This window comes from Osmerus eperlanus, chromosome 9, assembly GCF_963692335.1.
Source record: "Osmerus eperlanus chromosome 9, fOsmEpe2.1, whole genome shotgun sequence".
Taxonomy (NCBI): Eukaryota; Metazoa; Chordata; class Actinopteri; order Osmeriformes; family Osmeridae; genus Osmerus; species Osmerus eperlanus.
In genome coordinates this window covers 4,655,338-4,675,155 of record NC_085026.1, presented here as the reverse complement: position 1 = coordinate 4,675,155, position 19,818 = coordinate 4,655,338, and the positions used below count along the sequence as shown (strand labels likewise).

The 19,818-nt window shown below is 48.7% G+C and overlaps 2 protein-coding genes across 3 annotated transcripts in view; one reads left to right on the top strand and one right to left on the bottom strand.

Moving 5' to 3' along the window:
• Positions 1–6,240, bottom strand: part of smoc1 (SPARC related modular calcium binding 1) — a 29,763-nt gene extending 23,523 nt beyond the window's left edge. The window contains exon 1 of the mRNA XM_062469507.1: positions 5,858–6,240. Within this exon, the coding sequence (XP_062325491.1) occupies positions 5,858–5,962 (105 nt within the window). The 5' untranslated portion in view covers positions 5,963–6,240. The remainder of the gene's footprint in view (positions 1–5,857) is intronic.
• A 5,667-nt stretch (positions 6,241–11,907) lies between these two features.
• Positions 11,908–18,205, top strand: ccdc177 (coiled-coil domain containing 177). Of its 2 annotated transcripts, none has more exons than XM_062468708.1 (3): positions 11,908–12,220; positions 13,099–16,513; positions 17,596–18,205. In XM_062468708.1, exon 2 carries the CDS (start codon positions 13,105–13,107, stop codon positions 15,616–15,618), a length of 2,514 nt encoding a protein of 837 aa, XP_062324692.1. In that variant the 5' UTR covers positions 11,908–12,220; positions 13,099–13,104; the 3' UTR covers positions 15,619–16,513; positions 17,596–18,205. The 2 variants fall into 2 exon arrangements, with proteins under 2 accessions (XP_062324692.1, XP_062324691.1); XM_062468707.1 differs by having other exon boundaries at positions 11,908–12,290.
• Positions 18,206–19,818: the final 1,613 nt, after the last annotated feature.

The following is a 19,818-nucleotide window of genomic DNA, read 5'->3' as shown; positions in this document are numbered from 1 at the left end:
AGTTTAAGGAAATCTTTAAAGCAAACGGCATTGTTCATACTGTTCCAATTAACACACTTTACTTAAGGTTGTTACATAAAAAGACAGAAACATATAATGGAATGTTTCACCCTCCCACCCTCCCTTTTCTTTTAAAATGCTAATTAGGTTTTGCCTTAAAAAGAAACCTGCAATTTTACTTGTTCTCAAAGTACCTCTAAAATAGAGTTGCAGCATGTTGTGAACTGGCACAAAAGGCGCAGGCCAACATTTCACACAGGAGGTGTGAGGTGTGTGTGCCACTCTCAGCATGAGGTGGGACTGGAGCTCACACACACACACCCAAACACACACTCACACACACACTTAGCCACACAAACACACACACACACACCTAGCCACAGACACACACACCCATAACTAAAAAATGAATGTGACCGGATATTATTCTCAGACCATTTCTTGATCACCCTTTCATTTGTTGCATTAGAGTTAACAAAAGAATGAATGACCAGGAAACATATGACATCCTTATTCCGTGGAAGATTAACCAAACAGGATAGAGAGAAAACTCATCCTGGGGGGAAATGAGTGTAAATCAGATTATCAACATTCCTTGTTTGTCCCTAATGCCCTATCCTGGCGAAGGAACAGTCACTTCTTCCAGCTCTCAGGAGCTGTCTCCACATCTGACTCCCCCAGTCCCTCCTCACCCCCACTCTCCTCCTTCCTTCCTTCCCTCCCCCTCCCTCCCTCCCTCCCTCCCTCCCCCCCCCCCACCCTCTCTTCTCTCAGCGATGGAGGGGTGGGGGTCCAGCAGTATTCTACATGTGTAGCTTCAGCTGCGCTTATAGGGAAACGAAAGGGTTTCTGTTTCCCTCGTTTTACCAAAAAAACAACAGTCTACGTAAACCTTGTAAAATAAGACACATCTAACCCGTCATTATGCCTCTGTTCAGAAGCCGGGCGAAGAGCAAGCATGGCAGTTAGAATGGGAAGAGACTGTAAAGTTATAGTAACGAGGACGTGCAGAAAATTGTCCGGCCAGGACCAGACGTATGACTAAACTCGAGCCACATGTGCTACACACACGGTTGTGTAGTGGACATGTGGACTGCATGAGTGTTAGATCATCCAGGCTCTGAACCGTGGCTGTGGTGTGGATGCTGGGTGGAATGCAGGGCTAGGCACCTGCTGTATGCCCCGCCAAACGACCCCGGGGGCCTCCAACCACTGCATGTCCTCGCTCTGATTACACACGCCTGAAATTGAGCGTGAAACCCATTTGTTGATTGTACCGCCATCAGGAAGTATCAACACCCGGATGCAATTCGATTGGCCGCTGGTGATGTCAGGCGCCAGACACAGCACTCCGTCAGCATCCGGAGGGAGATGGAGCAGTTTGATGTGGTCGAGAACCGAGAGAGGGAGAGAAGAGGGGGAAAAAGAGAGGGAAAGGGGGAGAGGGGGAGGACGTCTGCATTCATGTGTTCATCTGTGTTTGTGTCTGTATCTGTGCTCGCCGTACTTTCTTCACATCAGTCTGGGCTTGTGTTTGTCCAGAGGCAGGCTCTTCCCCTAACTTGGCCTACTGTTCACATGTGTTACATTTGAACAGCTGTCTACATGAGACCAGCAATTCCTATTTGACAAACATGAGATATTTACAGCACATAGCGTAAATGGTTGGAATTCCAAAGCAGTTGTTCCATCAATAGCATTAAACTCCTCAGTGTTTTCGATTAAATTCGCTCCTAATGTACGGACAGAAGTAACATCTGATCAAGAGAACATATCTCTTGATCAGACCCCGAGTGTTGAGCTTCAACATCAAATGTCAAAGAATTTTAAATCTACACTGACTCCCTTTCACTCATTAAGACACACACCCCTTTGGAGGAGTGTAGCAGGCAGTCTTGGATACGTGTTTGAACCCTTGCTGTTAGTGTTGCCTTTTAAACACACACTCATGTCTCATGTGGGGCTAAATCTTCATCCTCCCTCCTCCTCAGGACTGACCAGCTGTCACATGACAACAGAGGGTGGGAGTCTGTGTGACATACACCTAGACAACAGAAACTACCACTCTAGACAGGTTATTACCTAAATGTTGCACTATGAGGAAAACCGAGCAACATGTCCAGTTCATGATCCCTTCTTGTGAATAGAGTAACTGTAACATGTTACATAGTAACACTTCCACTCTAACATGTTACACTCCAGCATGTACCACTTTAACATAGAACATGCAATATTTTAACATGTAACACTTTAACGTGTTAAACTGTAACATGTAGCATGTAATTCTTTAACATAAAACACTTTAACAGGTTACACTCTAACATGAAACATGTAACACTGTACTGTATACCATGTTACACTTTAATATGTAACACTCTACAATGAAACACTCTAACGTACAATCTGGCAAGTTTTATATTTATATTTAATCTAGAATATGTTCGCGAACAGTTCAGATGAACGTCATCAGTGAGGGTTGAAGAAGGCAGAGTGTGTGACTCTGTAGCAGGTGTTGGGCCTTCTTAGAAGTTGGCCAGTGATAGTATTTTGGGATTGTAGGTCCGCTAGGCATCTGTTTCACTAGACACTATTTCTCACCAAACTCTGTTTTCACACTTGCCCCCTGTTGTAAGTCTGAACTGAGTAAAGATCTGAGAGAGCAAGTATGAGACCGATAACATCAGTGACATTGCTAGCATTGATCAAGTATTCTCTCCGCGCAACGTCAAACTCATCTCTTTATTCAAGAAAAACGATGCAGGATTATCACAATCTAACAGACGTGTAATACTGCAACATGTAGTACTTTAAAATGCAACATGTCACACTTTAACGTGTAACATGTAGGCTGGCAAGGTTGTGTGTTTCTAGTCATCTTACGGTGTACTTTGTACCCTTCGCCCTGTCAGGCATCGGACAGACTCCAAGGTCATGTTTGTCTGACCAGAGAAATAAGTACATATTGTAAACATGAAATTCAGTCGGACTCAATGGTTTACTCAGTTGGCTTGCTGCCCGTTTAAGAAGTAAAGAAAACCTCCCCTTTCCATTTAAAAACATTAACAAAGATATTTCAGTATTAATGAGGCGAGAAGTGTTTGTTTTTCGTCATCTCAGTTTGGATGCAGTGATAGTTTACAGTCCCTGGCAAAGCTCCCACAGTGGAGAGCTGGAGGGAGGAGGGTTGGGGAGGGATGGAGGGAGGAGGGTTGGGGAGGGATGGAGGGAGGAGGGTTGAGGAGGGTTGAGGAGGGCTGGAGGGAGGAGGGCTGGGGGAGGAGGGTTGAGGAGGGATGGAGGGAGGGAGGAGGGTTGGGGAGGGATGGAGGGAGGAGGGTTGGGGAGGGATGGAGGGAGGAGGGTTGAGGAGGGTTGAGGAGGGCTGGAGGGAGGAGGGCTGGGGGAGGAGGGTTGAGGAAGGTTGGAGGGAGGAGGGTTGTTGTTAAGCAATCTAAGCATTTTTTCTGGTACTCAAACTCCATGAATCAGTTCGATAATTGTCTGATAACATAAGTCTTTCTGTCTCCTATTAGGATTATGGATAGTTAGAACTGCACGTTCATCTTGTCTACATAAAACAGTCATGTTATGACTAAAATGCAGAATTGCAACGTGTGTGTGTTTGTGCATTTGTGTGTGTGAGTGTACGTGTACATGTGCATGTGTGTTTGTGCATGTGTGTGTGTGTGTGTGACTGTGTTTGTGTGTGTGGTTTGGTGTGTGCATGTACCCTGTGTGTACAGCATGTGGTCATGGAAGCCAGATTGCGTCTGGATGTTGTGTGACTGAGCTCCGTGTTATCTGCAGTGTTCATGGTGAGAGAAGCTGGAGATGCTGGGGTCGCATCATTGCTCCTCTGGGGGGTGGGGGGGGGGGGTAGAGGGGCGAGCAGTGTGGTGTCAGCTCTGCAGCCCGCGGTATCAGCGTGGGCTGCAAGAGGGGGTGTCAATTCTGGGATTTAAGGCAGCTGTGAGCAATGCTAAAACTATCTGTGGTTAAACATAAGGGGGAGGGGGGGTTGTGGTTCCTCTTGAGTGTGAAGGCTATGCCAGAGGGTACTGATGTGGGCGCTGGGAGAGTTTTACTGTGATGGGGATAGGGCTGAGGCGTACTGTAACTCTCTCTCGCTCCTTCTCTGTGTACGTGTGTGTGTGCGAGTGTGTGTGTCTGTGTGTGTCTGTGTGTGTGTGAATGTGTGTGTGTGTAGGTATTAATGACACTGTGATGTACGTCTCCCATTCAATTGGAATCTAGGATTTTATAAGGAAATGCCTGTTGTTGGATTTTTTGTTGAATGACATAATTAAATAGTTTCAACTTATGAGATTCCTCTATCTGACCACAAGCATTACCGTCCATCTGGAAAGTGAACAAATTCTATCTCCCTCTCTCTCCTTCTACCCCTCTCTCTCAGTCTCTCTCCCTCTCTCTCCTCTCCCTCTTCTCCCACTCCCTCCCACTCCCTCCACTCCCTTTCCTTCTCTCTCTCCCTCGCCCTCCCTCCCTCCCTCTCCCCCCACTCCCTCTCCTCCTCTCTCTACCTCTCCTCCCACTCCCTCTCCTCCTGCCTCTCCTCCTCTCTCTTGCTCTAAGTGTATGGTCATCTGTTGGGCCTCTGGCTGGACGGTGTGTGGACAGAGGTCTCTGCACACAAAGAGAAACAAAAAGGCTCAGGAGGAGAGAGGGTGAATATGAGAGAGAGGGTCAATGAGAGAGAGAGAGAGAGAGAGAGAGAGAGAGAGAGAGAGAGAGAGAGAGAGAGAGAGAGAGAGAGAGAGAGAGAGAGAGAGAGAGAGAGAGAGAGAGAGAGAGAGAGAGAGAGGGTGAAAGAAAGAGAGAGGGAGAGACTGAAAGAGAGAGAACAAGAAGAGAGAGGCAGAGAGGGTGAAAGAGCAAGAGAGAGACTGAGATTTACAAATTGTCCCACACAGATAAGAGTGACTGAGAAAGTGAAAGAGAAGAGGGAGAGACTGAGCTCATCCCAGAATCAAATAAAAGAACCATTAGATCACCAAGCACCAGCTTGTTAAAACTAGACCTATCAGGTGACGCTTAGACGGATTCGCCTATTAAAGCTTAAAAACCCCAAGCCAAAGCAGTTTATCAAAAATAGTTAATCAAAAATAGTTAATCAAAAATATTTGTTCAGCCTTTATAATAGCACGTGAACTTTTTCTTTCGTGCAGCGTTATGCAATACATTACCATTTTAATAATGACAAAAATCTGAAAGTATATAGGCTGTAGGCCATAGGCTACGTGTATACATGAAATTTGTCCTCAGAAATGTTAGTCCAACAGTCACGGAGATTGGTCAAAATGCAATTTACAAGTCTTTTTTGCAATTTACTGAGTTAAGATAACATTTGCTTCAAAGCGTAGTATCAAGTAGCGTAGTATTCCATCAATGATTTCGTCTGCTCTATTTATACAGTCTACCTCTCTACCTTCCCCCGACGTCCAAACTTACCCGCTGACCCGCCTGCAAAGACAGTGTAGCCACCCGCCATAAACTACACCTGTGCGAAGTGCACTAAATCAATTTTGAAAGCATTCGAGGGTGATGGCAAAAATTACTATTTTGCTCAGTAGTGTCATATAGCATACAAAAAATTCTGGAAACAAAAAGACACACCGATGACTTAGAAATCTAGAAGTTGTCGATAACATAGCCTTATAATTTTACGTGCACAATCCGTTTAAGATGACAAAATTATATAACTTATGTCATAACCTTTATCCGCAATGTCAATAACTGCACATTGTAGCCTAACCAGCTTTATGTCCGATTGGATAAATTAGTCAATAGTACAGACACCTTCAAGTCAAACACATTCCAGGTAGTGGTTGAAACTCACCCGTGAACCCGTCGATTTCTGTGCGTTGATCTGAGGCAGATGGAACAGCAGCAGAAATACAAAAAAGTGTGAAAAAGTTAAAATAGCGAAACTTTTTAATAACATAATTGACAGTTGTGGGGCACAGCAAAGGATGAGGAGGTAAGTGCTCGTTTTGTCCGTCAACAGGACTGACTGGGGAAAAAACAACCCAAGTTCCAAATGTGACAACTTCCAAAAATGTCCCCTTTTCCACCCGGTTTTCCTTTGTGGGTTTTTCTTTGACAGACGACAAGAACAGTATCTTCACATAGTGCCGCCAGGGGTCTGAGCGCTCATGAATAGCCAGTCACCATAGTGACAGATTTCCTCCACTGTGTACGGGCCTTCCGACCATTCCAACTGCTACATGCGGAGTACCACTTCATCCATTGGAACTTTATTAAAACCCGAGGGGGTGGGAAAGTAGCCTTGATTGACGCCAGGAAAGTCCAATAGTAACTGAGTAGGGCTTAAATAGCCACACCCCTTTCACTGGTTTATAGTTGAGCTGCCATTAAATGTGAAATTATAAAGTGCTCCATAGAAAAGAATGCGACCCCATGCTCATTACGAACACAGGTGTGACCGACCAAAGGAACAAGTCTATTTTCCTATAGCAAGGACGTGAAGGTCGTTACAGAATATATCTGATGCCTAATATTTCAGTGAGTGTCCTCATAAGATTTATTTAAAGAGGCCAGATGAGTGTAAGATCAAACCTGAGTATTTAAATTATTGTGCTGTTGACATTTGCATTTTATCCATTTAGCAGACGCTTTTATCCATAGCAGCATACAAATATTGCATATAGTAAGTACATCAGATAATCAAGATTTGGAAGTGCATAGTTCTAACAGTATTTCTATGGTCAATGTATAGGAATGATCAGTATTTATCGGGTATAGTATAGGAATTCAAGGCAGGAGATTTATACTATGAGTTAAAAATAGCCTTCTGTTTTCCTGCCTAGTCACTCAGTCCATTAACTACTAAATGGTTACAATGTAAATCACCACTGACAGAAGTTTTTATGTGTCACTAGCACATCAAACGTTCTCAGCGAGAGTTTGCAGTTTTGGGAAGAATGTGGGTTGGAATAGGTGGCTCATAGGACAAACACATCAGTTTATGTTCCTCTAAGTGCTTCTAGGGCAACAAGAATGTTGTGTTTAGTTTACCAACAGACTTTCATAATTTGATTTAAAGACATGCTCCTCTCTCATCTGGTATGCCCACATTATTATTTTTAAATGTTTCAAAATAATAATTTATCAGATATTGTAATCAAAGCAAGTGCGAGCACAGGCGAAAATTCTCCATCTTCTTGGCTTCACTCTAACATTTTTCTCTCCTTTTCTCCTCCACACTTTTTTCTTCTCTCGTCTCTCTTCCTCTCACCCGTTCTCCCTCTCTTCTTTCTTCTCCTCTCTGTCTCTCCTCATGTTTCTCTTCCTTCTTCCTCTGTCTTTCTGTTTCTCCTTCTCTCTCTCTTGTCACCCTCTATCTTTCTCCCTGTTAAAGAATCTGTGTGGGTAAGCTAGCAAAGACAAAGACTGTGCGTGCATGTGTGTGTGGCGTGTGTTTGTAGTGCGTGTGTGCGTCTGTGTGTGTGTGTGTGTGTGTGTGTGAGGGAGACTGAGTGTTTGGTGCAGGTGTCCAGCCTCAGAGTCCAGGACTGGGCTTTTTAGAGCTCAATAGGTCCCTCCAGTCACCCTTCAGAGGAATGTGTGGCCACCCCCACCTACTACCCCCCTCCCCCCCAGCCCACCCAACCCCCCACCTGGTCAGCCTGTCAACCCACTACCTCCCAGGGCCCAACCCCCCAGCTCCCCACCCACCCAGCTCCTCATCCCCCAGCCCCCCAGTTCCTCACCCTCCCACACCCTTATCCCCCAGCCCCCCAGCCCCCAGCTCTTTGTCTCTATATATTATTTCATTGTTGACTATGATGGTTCTGCGTCTCTCTGAATATGTCAGCGAAGACGCTTGTAATTAGAGCTATTGAGCAGTTTGAATTGGCACAATTAGGGTCAACATTAATGATCTCTGGGTGAGCCAGTGTCAACAGAGGGGCCTTCATCAGAGGGAGGAGGGATAGAGGGAGGGATGGATGGTGGGAGGGATGGATGGATGTGGGGAGGAAGTATGGTGGGATGTGGAGAGGATGGACAGACGGATAGATGTCTTGTGGATGTGGGAAGATCAGACGTAGCAAGACATGCTGGGAGAAAAAACACCTCAACAAGCATTGTGTGAGCTGACATGGAGTAAGATAATCCACAGGAAAACTGAAGAGAAATTTGGAGTCGGGCTTATCAGTCCTCTGCAGACAGGCTGTGAGCGAGACCTGCTGTGTTGGTACCATGGCTGTGAGAGGTTGGATGAGTCTGGCTCTGGGTCTGGCTGCTAGGCTGGGGGGGTCCCTCCTACCCACGCAGGTCGCTGTGTGAAGTGGAGGCGGTGGGGGGTGGGGTGGGGGGGTAGGAGGTGTTGGGGTTAGGGAGTTAGCGGGGGGAAAGGACAGGGTGGGGGTAGGGAGGTGGGGGGGGGGGGGGGGTCGGGAACAGTCCACCCATGTCCTGTGGAAAGTGAATCTGGAGGAGGCGAGGAAGGGGGAGTGTGTTGGTGGGGTGGGTAGGGGAGGGGGGCGGGCGAGGGCAGCAGGAGTGTCTCACAGAATGTTAACGAGATCAGTTCATGTCTTCCATCCCTCCCCCCCCCCCCTTTCCTCCTCCTCTGGCCTCTCTCTCCATGCAACCCTCACCATAACAAAGACACACATTTTTCCAGGGTGTTGGACTGTTGTAGGGAAAAGCATGGCTCGCCACTTCATTCTGTTGTCATTTGGCCGAGCTTGAAAGACCCCTCTCCTTAAAAAACACACACACACACACAACAATGAACGGACATGCTGAATGGAAATGTATTTCCCAATTAGCGAGGGCGTCCTTCACAGGCTCTATGGGCCATCCCCCGCCGGCTTACACCAACTACATTACGCCGAAAATTAGCAGGTGTCTGTAGACAGACAGACAGAAGGATCAGGCCACCAGCCACCCAGCCTCGACCCTCTGAGGAGAAATCAACACAGATGTTCAATTATGTCATCAGGTTCAGTAAGCACAACTCGCTCACTGTTCTACGAGTTCAATCATGGTGTGTGCTGGAGGGCAGTGCGAGTGCTGGATGTGCCAGCTTTTCTAATCCGAAAAGGAATTTAACAAATTGCCACAGTGTCTTTGATTAAAAGGGTCTGGTGTGTATGTTTAGGTTGACAGAGTTGGCTAACATGATTAACGTCATGGTGCATGTAGCGTCAGGTGTGGTGATGATGATGTGTATGAATGTATTCCTTTATGGCTAAAAGAGGTCTGCCTGTTGAAGATCTGTTGGCCTTCAGGGAAAACTGGACAAGCTCAGGAATGTTTGAGATGATGTCACGGTCAACAAAACGGAAAAAAAATCACAAAAGATTGACATAAAAGGGACTTCAAAAGGGATGAAAACGAGGTCAACCTGACAGCCTTGTCACTCCACAGGCCTCATCTGGGCTTCATGTGAGCCATGTCTTTGACGTGCACTGGCTACAACTTTCACAGGCTGCTGAATCTGGAGAGCAGAACTGAACTGCTCTGGACAACAGAAACCAGGCCGCCCACAGCCTCCTTTACACACACATACACACACACATAGGCACATAAGTATGCATACACACAAACACACACACACATGCAGACACCCTAACAAAGATGTACTGTAACATGGGAAGACAGAAGGCAGAAAAGTGAAAGAAAGAGAGAGAAAAAGAAAAGAGGAGAAAGAAGGAGATAAAGAGAGAAGCATAGAGAGAGGGAGGGAGAGAGGGAGAGAGAAAGAGGGAGTGAGGAAACTGGGGGTGTGAAAGGGCTATTGAGCCATGGCTGGGGTGTCCCGCACCTGCACTGCCTATTATTTCTCCTTGTTTCCACACTGTCATCCACAATGGAGGATTCCTGGGGCCAGGACACATGCTCTCTGCGGGGCCCAGGACCAGGCCTGGGGCCTTGTGGATGTCTAATTGAGCGTGCTGCTCTCCTGATTGAATTAACAGCTCAGTCTCTGGGACCTTTTCCCCCGACACAGGGACTCTGCACAGCCACATGGGAGCCCTCCACTGTCCCGCAGAGGAAGGGGGGGGGCAGGGGGGAGCAGGGGGGGGGGCAGAGAAAGCAATGGGTCAGGACGGGGGAGTTGTTGAAACTGTCAAGAGAACGTGTCCCTTTCTGTCGGCAGAGCGAGGTTGGAAATGTGAACTGGGGGCAACGAAAGGTCCCCTTCTTCACAGGACAGCCAGCCTGTCTGCTCCAGGGTCCTAAAGCCCCTGCAATGTGAACTGTGTTCACCTCGGGAGAGCTGACTATGAGGTATAATGAAGTTGGGTACAGAGTACTGTGACACAGAGTATCATGATGTTGGGTGTTATTACAGTATTAGTATGTTGGGTAAAGATAATTAATACTTTAGATACAGAGTAGTATGATATTGGACAGTGTAGGATGATTTTATCCTTCCTCTACAATGTCAAAATCTATCAATGGAGCAGTAGAGATGTGATGAGTGGAGGTGTAGGTCTGATTCATAATACCATGTATTCCTTAATAGGATGTCCTCTAACCACACTGAATCCTTGCATTACTTCCTCATACTTTGACAGTCTGTTGTTATTCACCTCGCGTGTCATCCTCCACCACATCCAGAGGGAGACGAGGCCCAGAGCTCGAGAACGCCAGAGCTCCTCTCTGTCACAGAGTCGCTCAGCTGCCCTGCGAGTCGCGGGCCCTGGACTCCATGACTGGGCAGAACAGAACAGCTCACCTCTCCATGAACCCCTAGTCCAGCTTTGGGGAACATACCCCTGCACCAGTGAACTGTGCAGCCCCCCCCCATACCCATCTGCCCCCAGACCCCGTGCCCCCTGTTCCCCTGTTTAACAAGCTAGTCAGCACGTTCCCTGTTGTCACTGCGACACGGTGTACTTGGGGTACAGCTCGCGGGCGGGGCCAATTAAACTCGCACTGTTCTCTGCTCGGGGTCAGGAGTTTAGTGGGTCATCATCGCGGCAGATTCCAACCAGAGTTATCTAATCATGTCCCCTGGCCAAGCCTGGGGGCTGGGGCCTCGGCACTCCTCACCTCACCCAGAGGGAGGCGGGACCTTTGTATCTTCAGGACAGGAATGGTACATTGTAGCAATAAAAGGTAGAGGTGTTTGTGTGATTTTGGTGTTTTGTTATATCATTTATAATGGCTTCAGGCTTTGATTAGGCCCATATCAAGTTGAACCACCTTGTTGAACTGAATCATTAGAATTGGCATGCCATGGTTTTAAAATGTTACTTTCATTTTCAATAAAACGTTTATATTCTAAAATATGATTTCATAAATAATTTTTTTCATACACCTAGGCCTACATGGGAACGCTCGTGGTGATCGATGGACAAGCGCATCTCTCAAAGTGAGGTGAAAGCGGCCCCTAGTGCCCGTCTTGGGTTGTTGCAGCTTCATCCTGACAAGACACGTAGACGGCACCTGATGGCAAAAATAACTGTGAAATTATGTTCCTTTTCAGTACTATAAAAGTAACTTATCCTCAGAATTGTGTATGTTTGTTTACAAATATATATGTTTAAACCTGCCTAGGCCGGTTTAGTAGTTGATCCACGGATCAATTACTTGCAGGCTATTTTATTTATGGAACATAATTACTCGTGAGTAGGCCTAAGGTTTGTTAAAAGGCTGCACAAATGATTGCTAACCTCTGTGCATGGGTTTTGCTTCAATATAGGCATACAGGAAAAAATGAGCATAAACAACATAACTGTAGGCCTACGTTCTGTAAAAAATAAATAAAATATAAATACATTAATGACTTAAGTTGGTGTAGATGAGTGAAGTTATAATTAATCCACTTCCGCTAAAATGTTCAGCGACCCTTGAATTATGTCTCCCAACAAATGTGAACAAACAGTAGGCTAATTGCAGTGTGCAGTATATTTTTAGCATATTGTCACAAGCAGGCGGAGCTTAAGGATGCTTCAGACGCAGGGATGCGAGAGATAGCAGGTGGAGACATAGCTGGGTGCCAGAAAATAGATAAATTGGTAGAGATAATATCACATCACCTTGGAGGATTAAGAAAAATGTACATCTTCAGACGTTCATTTTGATGCGAGGGATTGTGAAGACGGCCCTGATCTAACGCGAAAGGCGCCTGCTGTATTGCGTAGCTAGAGGCTGCGACGATGTGATTTCATCAGTGGGACAGCGGCTCAAGCCTTCTCTCGGTAACCTGATATTATGCAGGGTACGGAGGCTACTGTAAGCATTACATTTGAACAAAGCATCGGTGTACAAAACAATCGTCGATCTGGCAGGTCAGTCGCTGTTTCTGTGCTGTAGTGATAGCCTTTCACTATCATTGGTAAATCAACATTATCATCATCATCCCAATAATGAAGACGTTTTGTGTCGCATTATCAAACTTGATGTGAATCTACAATTCAATCCTATCAGACCATCTGAAATATTTGTCAACAAACCTATTAAATGTTTGGAAGCCTCTTCCAAATGTGACATGGGAGGACCCATCAAGTGAGGATGGATTGAGGCCTACAACCCTCAATATTAGTAATGAAGAATAGAGTATAAGGGGAATAAATATGCTACGCCACGTTTATTTTACGGATAATGTTACACTTTTTATTTAGCCTTTAGATTTTAAGTGCATGAAGCAAATGTAACCTTTCTCAGCAACTGCTAGCAAAGACCTTCTGTTTGCATGTTGTGCTGAAGCTGCTTGTCTGCATGTGTGTGTGGTAAATAGAGTGAAAAATCTTGAATAATTAAATTATTTCTACCTATTGAATCAGATTGAATTGGAAAGTCCCCCCCCCCTGCTTCTCATTATAGTAGAATGTGGACATGCAACCCCAGTGTCTGTCAGTGTTACGCAATTCCCCAGAAGCAGTGTGTCTCATCTGGTGCAAACCCACAGGCTGTGTGAGTATGTGTGCATGCAAGCGTGCATGTTGAACCTGTGCTGTGTCCCTCCCCCACACTCCCAGCCACCCCACATCCCTCTTAAGCCAGGGTCAGAAAGCTATAATCCTCCTATCCTCATATTTTTTTGCTGTTTATTGTTGTCATCTCATAACTCATCCTCCCTTCCTTCTTCCACACCAGCCAAACATGGTGGACCCCTCGGAGGCTGACGATCAGAGCAAGTGCAAAGGCCCCCAGCTGGAGGCCCCTCCCTTGGCCCCTGAGGCCCCCAGACTCCCCAACCAAGCGGATGGCCGGGCGGCAGAGGAGGAGGGGGCCGGGGAGGGCCTGGGAGAGCCCACCCCCTCTGCCAAGCAGGGGGAGGGCACTGCTGAGTCAGCCCGGCCAGAGACGGGCACCCAGAACGGCCAACCACAGAGCCTCGCTGAGCCGGAGCCCGCCCCTAAGCTGCACCTGGACCTGTACAACTTCGACTCTCCTCTGGCGGAGGGCAGCCGCTACGTGCTGACCAGCCCTCGCTCCCTGGAGGCGTGCGCCCGCTGCGGGGTGAAGCCCGTGGAGCTGCTGCCGCGCCCGCTGGCCGACTTTGCCCACGAGGCGCCGGGGCGCTCCATGCGCGTGGCGACGGGGCTGTTTGAGGTCTACGAGAGGGACAGGCACGCCAAACTCCGCCAGTGCAGGGAGGAGAGAGAGAGGATCGTCAGAGAGGAGAAGAGGAGGATCTTGCAGGCTGCCGTCAACGGCAACAGCAGCTCCTCCTCCGTGGACCACAAGGCTCCGGTCGACTCCAGATCCTCCCCTGGTGCCCCCGTTCCCCCCTCTAAACCGGCCCCCAGCACCTCTGGCTTATTCTCTGGGGCTGCCTCAGCCTCTAAGGCCAGCACAGCCTCTGGCCTCACCAGCTCCTCTCTGGCCTCGAAAACGAGCTCCATCACCTCAGTGTCGACCTCCAAGAGTGTGTCCTCTGCCAGGCTTTCGAAGGCCTCCGCCCCAGAGAAAATGAAAGCTCCTTTCAACAGTCAGGGCCCGGCCACGCGTCCAGCGTCCACCGGTCCACCCCCCGTGGTCCGAAAGACCCCCAGCAGTTCCAAGTCCTCAAATACGTTCCCCAGAGCAGCGTCCAAGCCCTCGTCCTTCCCTAGGATTGGGGTTTCAGCCTCATCCTCATTGTCCAAGTCAGCCATTCAGAGCCCCGTCACCCCAAGTGCTGCCCCCGTCAACGGTGTCCGACCTGGGCCCTTCTCACTGCACAATGGACACCTGAAGCCCAAGGGCAGAGGAAGAAGCCATTCCATGGAGTCTCTTCAGAGGAGGATGGACACCATGTGCTCCTCCACCTCCACCACCACCACCACCACCTGCACCTCCTCCGAGTCCGGAGCCTCCTCCTCCTACAGCTGGGAGGGACCCCGGGACCACTGGGCCAAGGTCTCCAGCCCCCGCGCCCGCACCCTGGCCACCTTCAACTCCCTGATGGGCCGCAGCCTGAGCCTGGGTGACCTCAGCCACTCGCCCCAGACCACCCAGAAGGTGGAGCGCATCGTGCGGGAGGTGAGGCGGCGGGGCCTGAAGGCGGTGCCGGAGCGCGACCGCAAGATCGCGGCGCTGATGCTGGCCCGCTACCAGGAGGAGGACATCATGAGCCAGACGCGCTACGTGGCGCACCTGCAGTGGGACAGCGAGCGGCGCCTGGACGAGCTGCGCCGGGGGCAGGAGGACCGCGAGAAGCAGCGCGCCGTGCTGCAGTGCCAGCGGGCATGGCAGTGCCAGGTGTCCACGCGCCAGCGCCGCCTCAGCCAGCAGGAGCGGGACTCGTCGGCGGCCAAGCTGCGGCAGGCGGCCGAGAGCGAGGAGCGCTGGAGGGGGCAGGCGGAGCAGCAGGAGCGGAGCCGCCTCCAGAAGCTGCAGCAGGGGGCCAGGGAGGAGAAGCAGAAGAAGGCCCTGCAGGAGCAGAACCTCCGGGCCCTGGAGGAGGAGCGCGCCGCCGTCCTGGAGCAGGAGAAGCTGCTGCTGAAGGAGAAGCTCACCATCGCCGAGCTGAAGAGGCAGGAGAAGGAGCACCAGGCGCAGGAGGAGAGGCGGGGCCTGAACCGGGCCGAGAAGAGGCGCCACGCCGCCCTCATCCATGAGATCGCCCGGCGGGAGGAGGAGGAGAGGGAGGAGTCCCGGCGGGCCGCCGAGGAGAAGCTGAGCCGCTCTCTGGAGAACTACGAGCAGATCGTGGAGCGCCGGGGCCTGGAGCTGAAGGAGAAGGGCAAGCGCGAGGAGAAGCAGATCCAGAAGGCCCGGAAGGCCGCGGAGAAGCGGGAGAAGCAGCAGAGGCAGCAGGTGGAGGCCCGGGCCAAAGAAGCGGAGAAGCGCTCCCAGCAGGCGGTCTTGGTGGCGGAGGAGCGCTCCAGGGAGAAGGCCCAGAAGGCCGTGCAGAGCCGTCAGGAGAAGGAGAGGCTGCAGAGGCTCAACAGGCAGCGCGTGGAGGAGGAGGAGCAGCAGAGGCGACTGGAGCTCCTCCAGTCCATCGAGAAGAAGCTGGAGAAAAGCGAGCAGATCTTCAGGGAGAAGAGGGCCGTGCTGGAGAGCGCTCGCTCCGTGGCCAGAGCCTCGTTCCACGTGCGCGACAGGGTGAGGGAAGAGACCAACATGCGCACCTTTGACAAGATGGCCCTGGAAGCTCAGCTCAAAGCCAGCCTGGATGATAAGTAAACAGGCGTCCATCTCAAGGACTACCATCTACCACCAGTCATGCGCTTACAGCCTCCATCCCATGTTTCATCGCTGGACCACAGTTTCAGACCGTCTCATGTGGAGTTATTGATCCCTGTGTGTTTCCTCCTCTCCCCAAAACACATCTTTATTGAAAGATTTGCATTCAACTTGAATCATTCCCTTGGTTATTGACATATCTTGAAGTATATCAACTTCATCAAATATAAACCAAAAAAAAATGGTATTATTTAAGTGGAAGTACTGGGACAAATGTACTTGTGGAAGATGAACAATTTGCCTGTACAAGACTGTAACATGAGAGAGTTGCCCAGTGAAGTAAAACCAATGCTCCTCATGTCTCCCTGGTTGCCCGAGCTGCAGGACTGAAAGCTGAGCAGGAATGAAAGGAGTCATTGTTAACCAGGAAGCACAACTCCATGACAACTGCAGAGGCTCCTTACAAAGAAACTCCTTTAGGGTGGGAAATAAGAGCAAAGATGGGGGGTTGGTAAAAGGTTGGAGAGCCCCGAGGAAAGGAGAGAGGTTTTTGTCTGCTGTGACGCAGATTGAGAGGCAGAGTGCGTTTGTTGTAATCCCGGGACTGGCGCTGTGTTTACCTTAGTGCTGACAGTGCAGCTGTACACGGTGACATCATGTAAGAGGCGTCAGCACTGGCCTGCTGCTGAGGAAGACAGAAGAAGACCTGATCCGGCCGTCTAGGCTGTTCTCCCCCTCCCAGACTCCCCCCTCTCCCCCCGTCCTTGTCCCTGTTTTCAGTCAAGTCAAATATCAGGAAACCGTCAAGTGCTCAAGAGGACCGCGTCCACCCCCCACACCACCCCCCCCCCCCCCCCCCAGACACCAGACAGCTCATCCATGTTAAGGTGAACAGGTATGACCCCTGACCTCCTGTTTTCTTTCTAGGCATTGCTATACCTCTAGGTCTCCACACAAAAACACACATTTTTTACATTTAGTAATTTAGCAGACGGTCTTATCCAGAGCGACTTACAGTAAGTACAGGGACATTCTCCCCGAGGCAAGTAGGGTGTAGTGCCTTGCCCAAGGACACACGTCATTTGGCATGGCCGGGAATCGAACCAACAACCTTCTGATTAATAGCCCGATTCCCTAACCGCTCAGCCATCTGACTCCCCCTCTTCCCACTCTCCCACGCTGTCCTCCTGCCAAGTTGGCTCCCTAGACACTAATCCCACAATCTCTCTGATTAAAAGAGAGAGAGAGGGAGAGAGAGAGAGAGGGAGAGAGAGAGAGAGAGAGATGCCCCACACAGGGGCTTTGCCCTCATATGTAACAGTTGCCATGGCGACAGCGACAGGGATGAAGCTGAGTGAAGCAGGATCGGAGACAGCTGGAATGCGTGGGAACTGGAGAGACCTGTCTATGGGGGGGGGGGGGGGGGGGGGGGGAAGAAGAGCAGGAGGGAAAGGAGGAGAGAAGAGGGTGGGCAGGAGAGCACTAGCAAAACCTTACAGAACAGTATTGGAAGAGAAAAGCCGAGTCATGGTGTTATATTGATAAGTGTGTGGGGTAAGAGAATCACTTCTGCTGCTTGCTGTGCGTTCCAGGGCCTGTTTCTGTCTCTCTCTGGGACCCAGAGGACTGAGAAAGGCCTTTTAATGGGAATATAAAACCTGCCAACGTTTTATCCTGAATACTAAGATGCTAAGCCAGCGTGGCAGCATTCGGCTGCGCTGGCTGTTTACTCTGAGCTGGTCACTGTGTTCTTCAGAGAGGCCGAGGGACTGGAGACCAGGCCTTTACGAGATGACGTTGCTCACACCAGGAACCAGTGGCTAGCAAGGCCATGGTTACTCGCTTACTGAGTCACACACACACAGCGCTTGCTTATGGAGTTTTTATTAACGATAACAAGTAGACATTTACAATGAGAGATCACAAAGCAACGTCAAAGTACATTTGTTGAGTCTTCGGTTTGTATGTGTGCCACAGGACCCTGGAAGAGAAGAACATTGTGGTGTCATCATCTCCCGTGACCTTCAGACCGCTGGACTGTCCCCTCAGAACACTTCACCCTGCCTACCACCCCGCAGTGTCCTCCTGGAGGACCCAGCCTCGCCAACCACCCAGCCTCACCGACCACCCAGCCTCACCGACCACCCAGCCTCGCCAACCACCCAGCCTCACCAACCACCCAGCCTCGCCAACAGCCCAGCCTCACCAACCACCCAGCGTCAACAGCAACAACAACAAGGCTTGTAGTTTGGTCAGCACAAGGATAATTTGTTCCTCAGATCATTCCCTTGAAACATGTCGGTACATTTTTCCTCAGAGTTCATTTCCCACGTGTAAATTGTAGTAAGATGCCTGCTTTTGCTTTCTGTTGTGGTGTTACATTGTTGTGGACAGAATGTGAAGGTTTGGAGCAGTGGAGTGGTTTTTGTTTTACATCTGTTTCATATCAAAGACATATCAGATTTTTTTTTTTACTGCAAACTCGTTATTTTCATCAACTTGGACGGATGGATGAAACCCTGTAAAACCACACAATCTGTGTAAATACAATCAAATACAAGGAAAATAAATGAAAACATGTTTTCGATGTTGCCTAGTTTCCTCTCTTCTAGACTGCGTGCATCAAACCTTCTCTACAGGGTCATTCATAGTTATACTGGAGGGCTATGGAAGGAACATGATTATAATGTGGTAAACGATGATTAATAGTTGAATCCACATCCTTAAATACTGCATTTGGGTTCTGCTTATAGAACATTACTTTTACCATCATGCTTCTGAGGAACATTACAGGAGTTGGGCCATTTACTTGTTTAGCCTATATACCAATATTAACCGAATGTTCACTATATACAGTTAGGTCCATAAATATTTGGACATTGACAAAATGTTCAGCATTTTGGCTCTGTATACCACCACAATGGATTTGAAATGAAACAATCAAGATGTGCTTTAAGTGCAGACTTTCAGCTTTAATTTCAGGGTATTTACATCCAAATCATGTGAACGGTGTAGGAATTACAACACATTTTATATGTGGCCCCCCCCTTTTTAAGGGACCAAAAATAATTGGACAAACTAACATAATCATAAATCTACTTGTCACTTTTAATACTTGGTTGCAAATCCTTTGCAGTCAATGACAGCCTGAAGTCTGGAACCCATAGACATCACCAGACACTGGGTTTCGTCCCTGGTGATGCTCTGCCAGGCCTCTACTGCAACTGTCTTCAGTTCCTGCTTGTTCTTGGGGCATTTTCCCTTCAGTTTTGTCTTTAGCAAGTGAAATGCATGCTCAATTTGATTTAGGTCAGATGATTGACTTGGCCATTGCAGAAAATTCCACTTCTTTGCCTTAAAAAACTCTTTGGTTGCTTTCGCAGTATGCTTCGGGTCATTGTCCATCTGCACTGTGAAGCGCCGTCCTATGAGTTCTGAAGCATTTGGCTGAATCTGAGCAGATAATATTGCCCGAAACACTTCAGAATTCATCCTACTGCTTTTGTCAGCAGTCACATCATCGATAAATACAAGGGAACCAGTTCCATTGGCAGCCATACATGCCCACGCCATAACACTACCTCCACCATGCTTCACTGATGAGGTGGTATGCTTTGGATCATGAGCAGTTCCTTCCCTTCTCCATACTCTTCTCTTCCCATCATTCTGGTACAAGTTGATCTTGGTCTCATCTGTCCATAGGATGTTGTTCCAGAACTGTACAGGCTCTTTTAGATGTTTTTTGGCAAACTCTAATCTGGTCTTCCTATTTTTGAGACTCACCAATGGTTTACATCTTGTGGTGAACCCTCTGTATTTACTCTGGTGAAGTCTTCTCTTAATTTTTGACTTTGACACAGATACGCCTACCTCCTGGAGAGTGTTCTTGATCTGGCCAACTGTTGTGAAGGGGTTTTTCTTCACCAGGGAAAGAATTCTTCTGTCATCCACCACAGTTGTTTTCCGTGGTCTTCCGGGTCTTTTGGTGTTGCTGAGCTCACCAGTGCGTTCTTTCTTTTTAAGAATGTACCAAACAGTTGATTTGGCCACACCAAATGTTTTTGCTATCTCTCTGATAGGTTTGTTTTGATTTTTCAGCCTAACGATGGCTTGCTTCACTGATGGTGACAGCTCTTTGGACTTCATATTGAGAGTTGACAGCAACAGATTCCAAACACAAATACCATACTTGAAATGAAC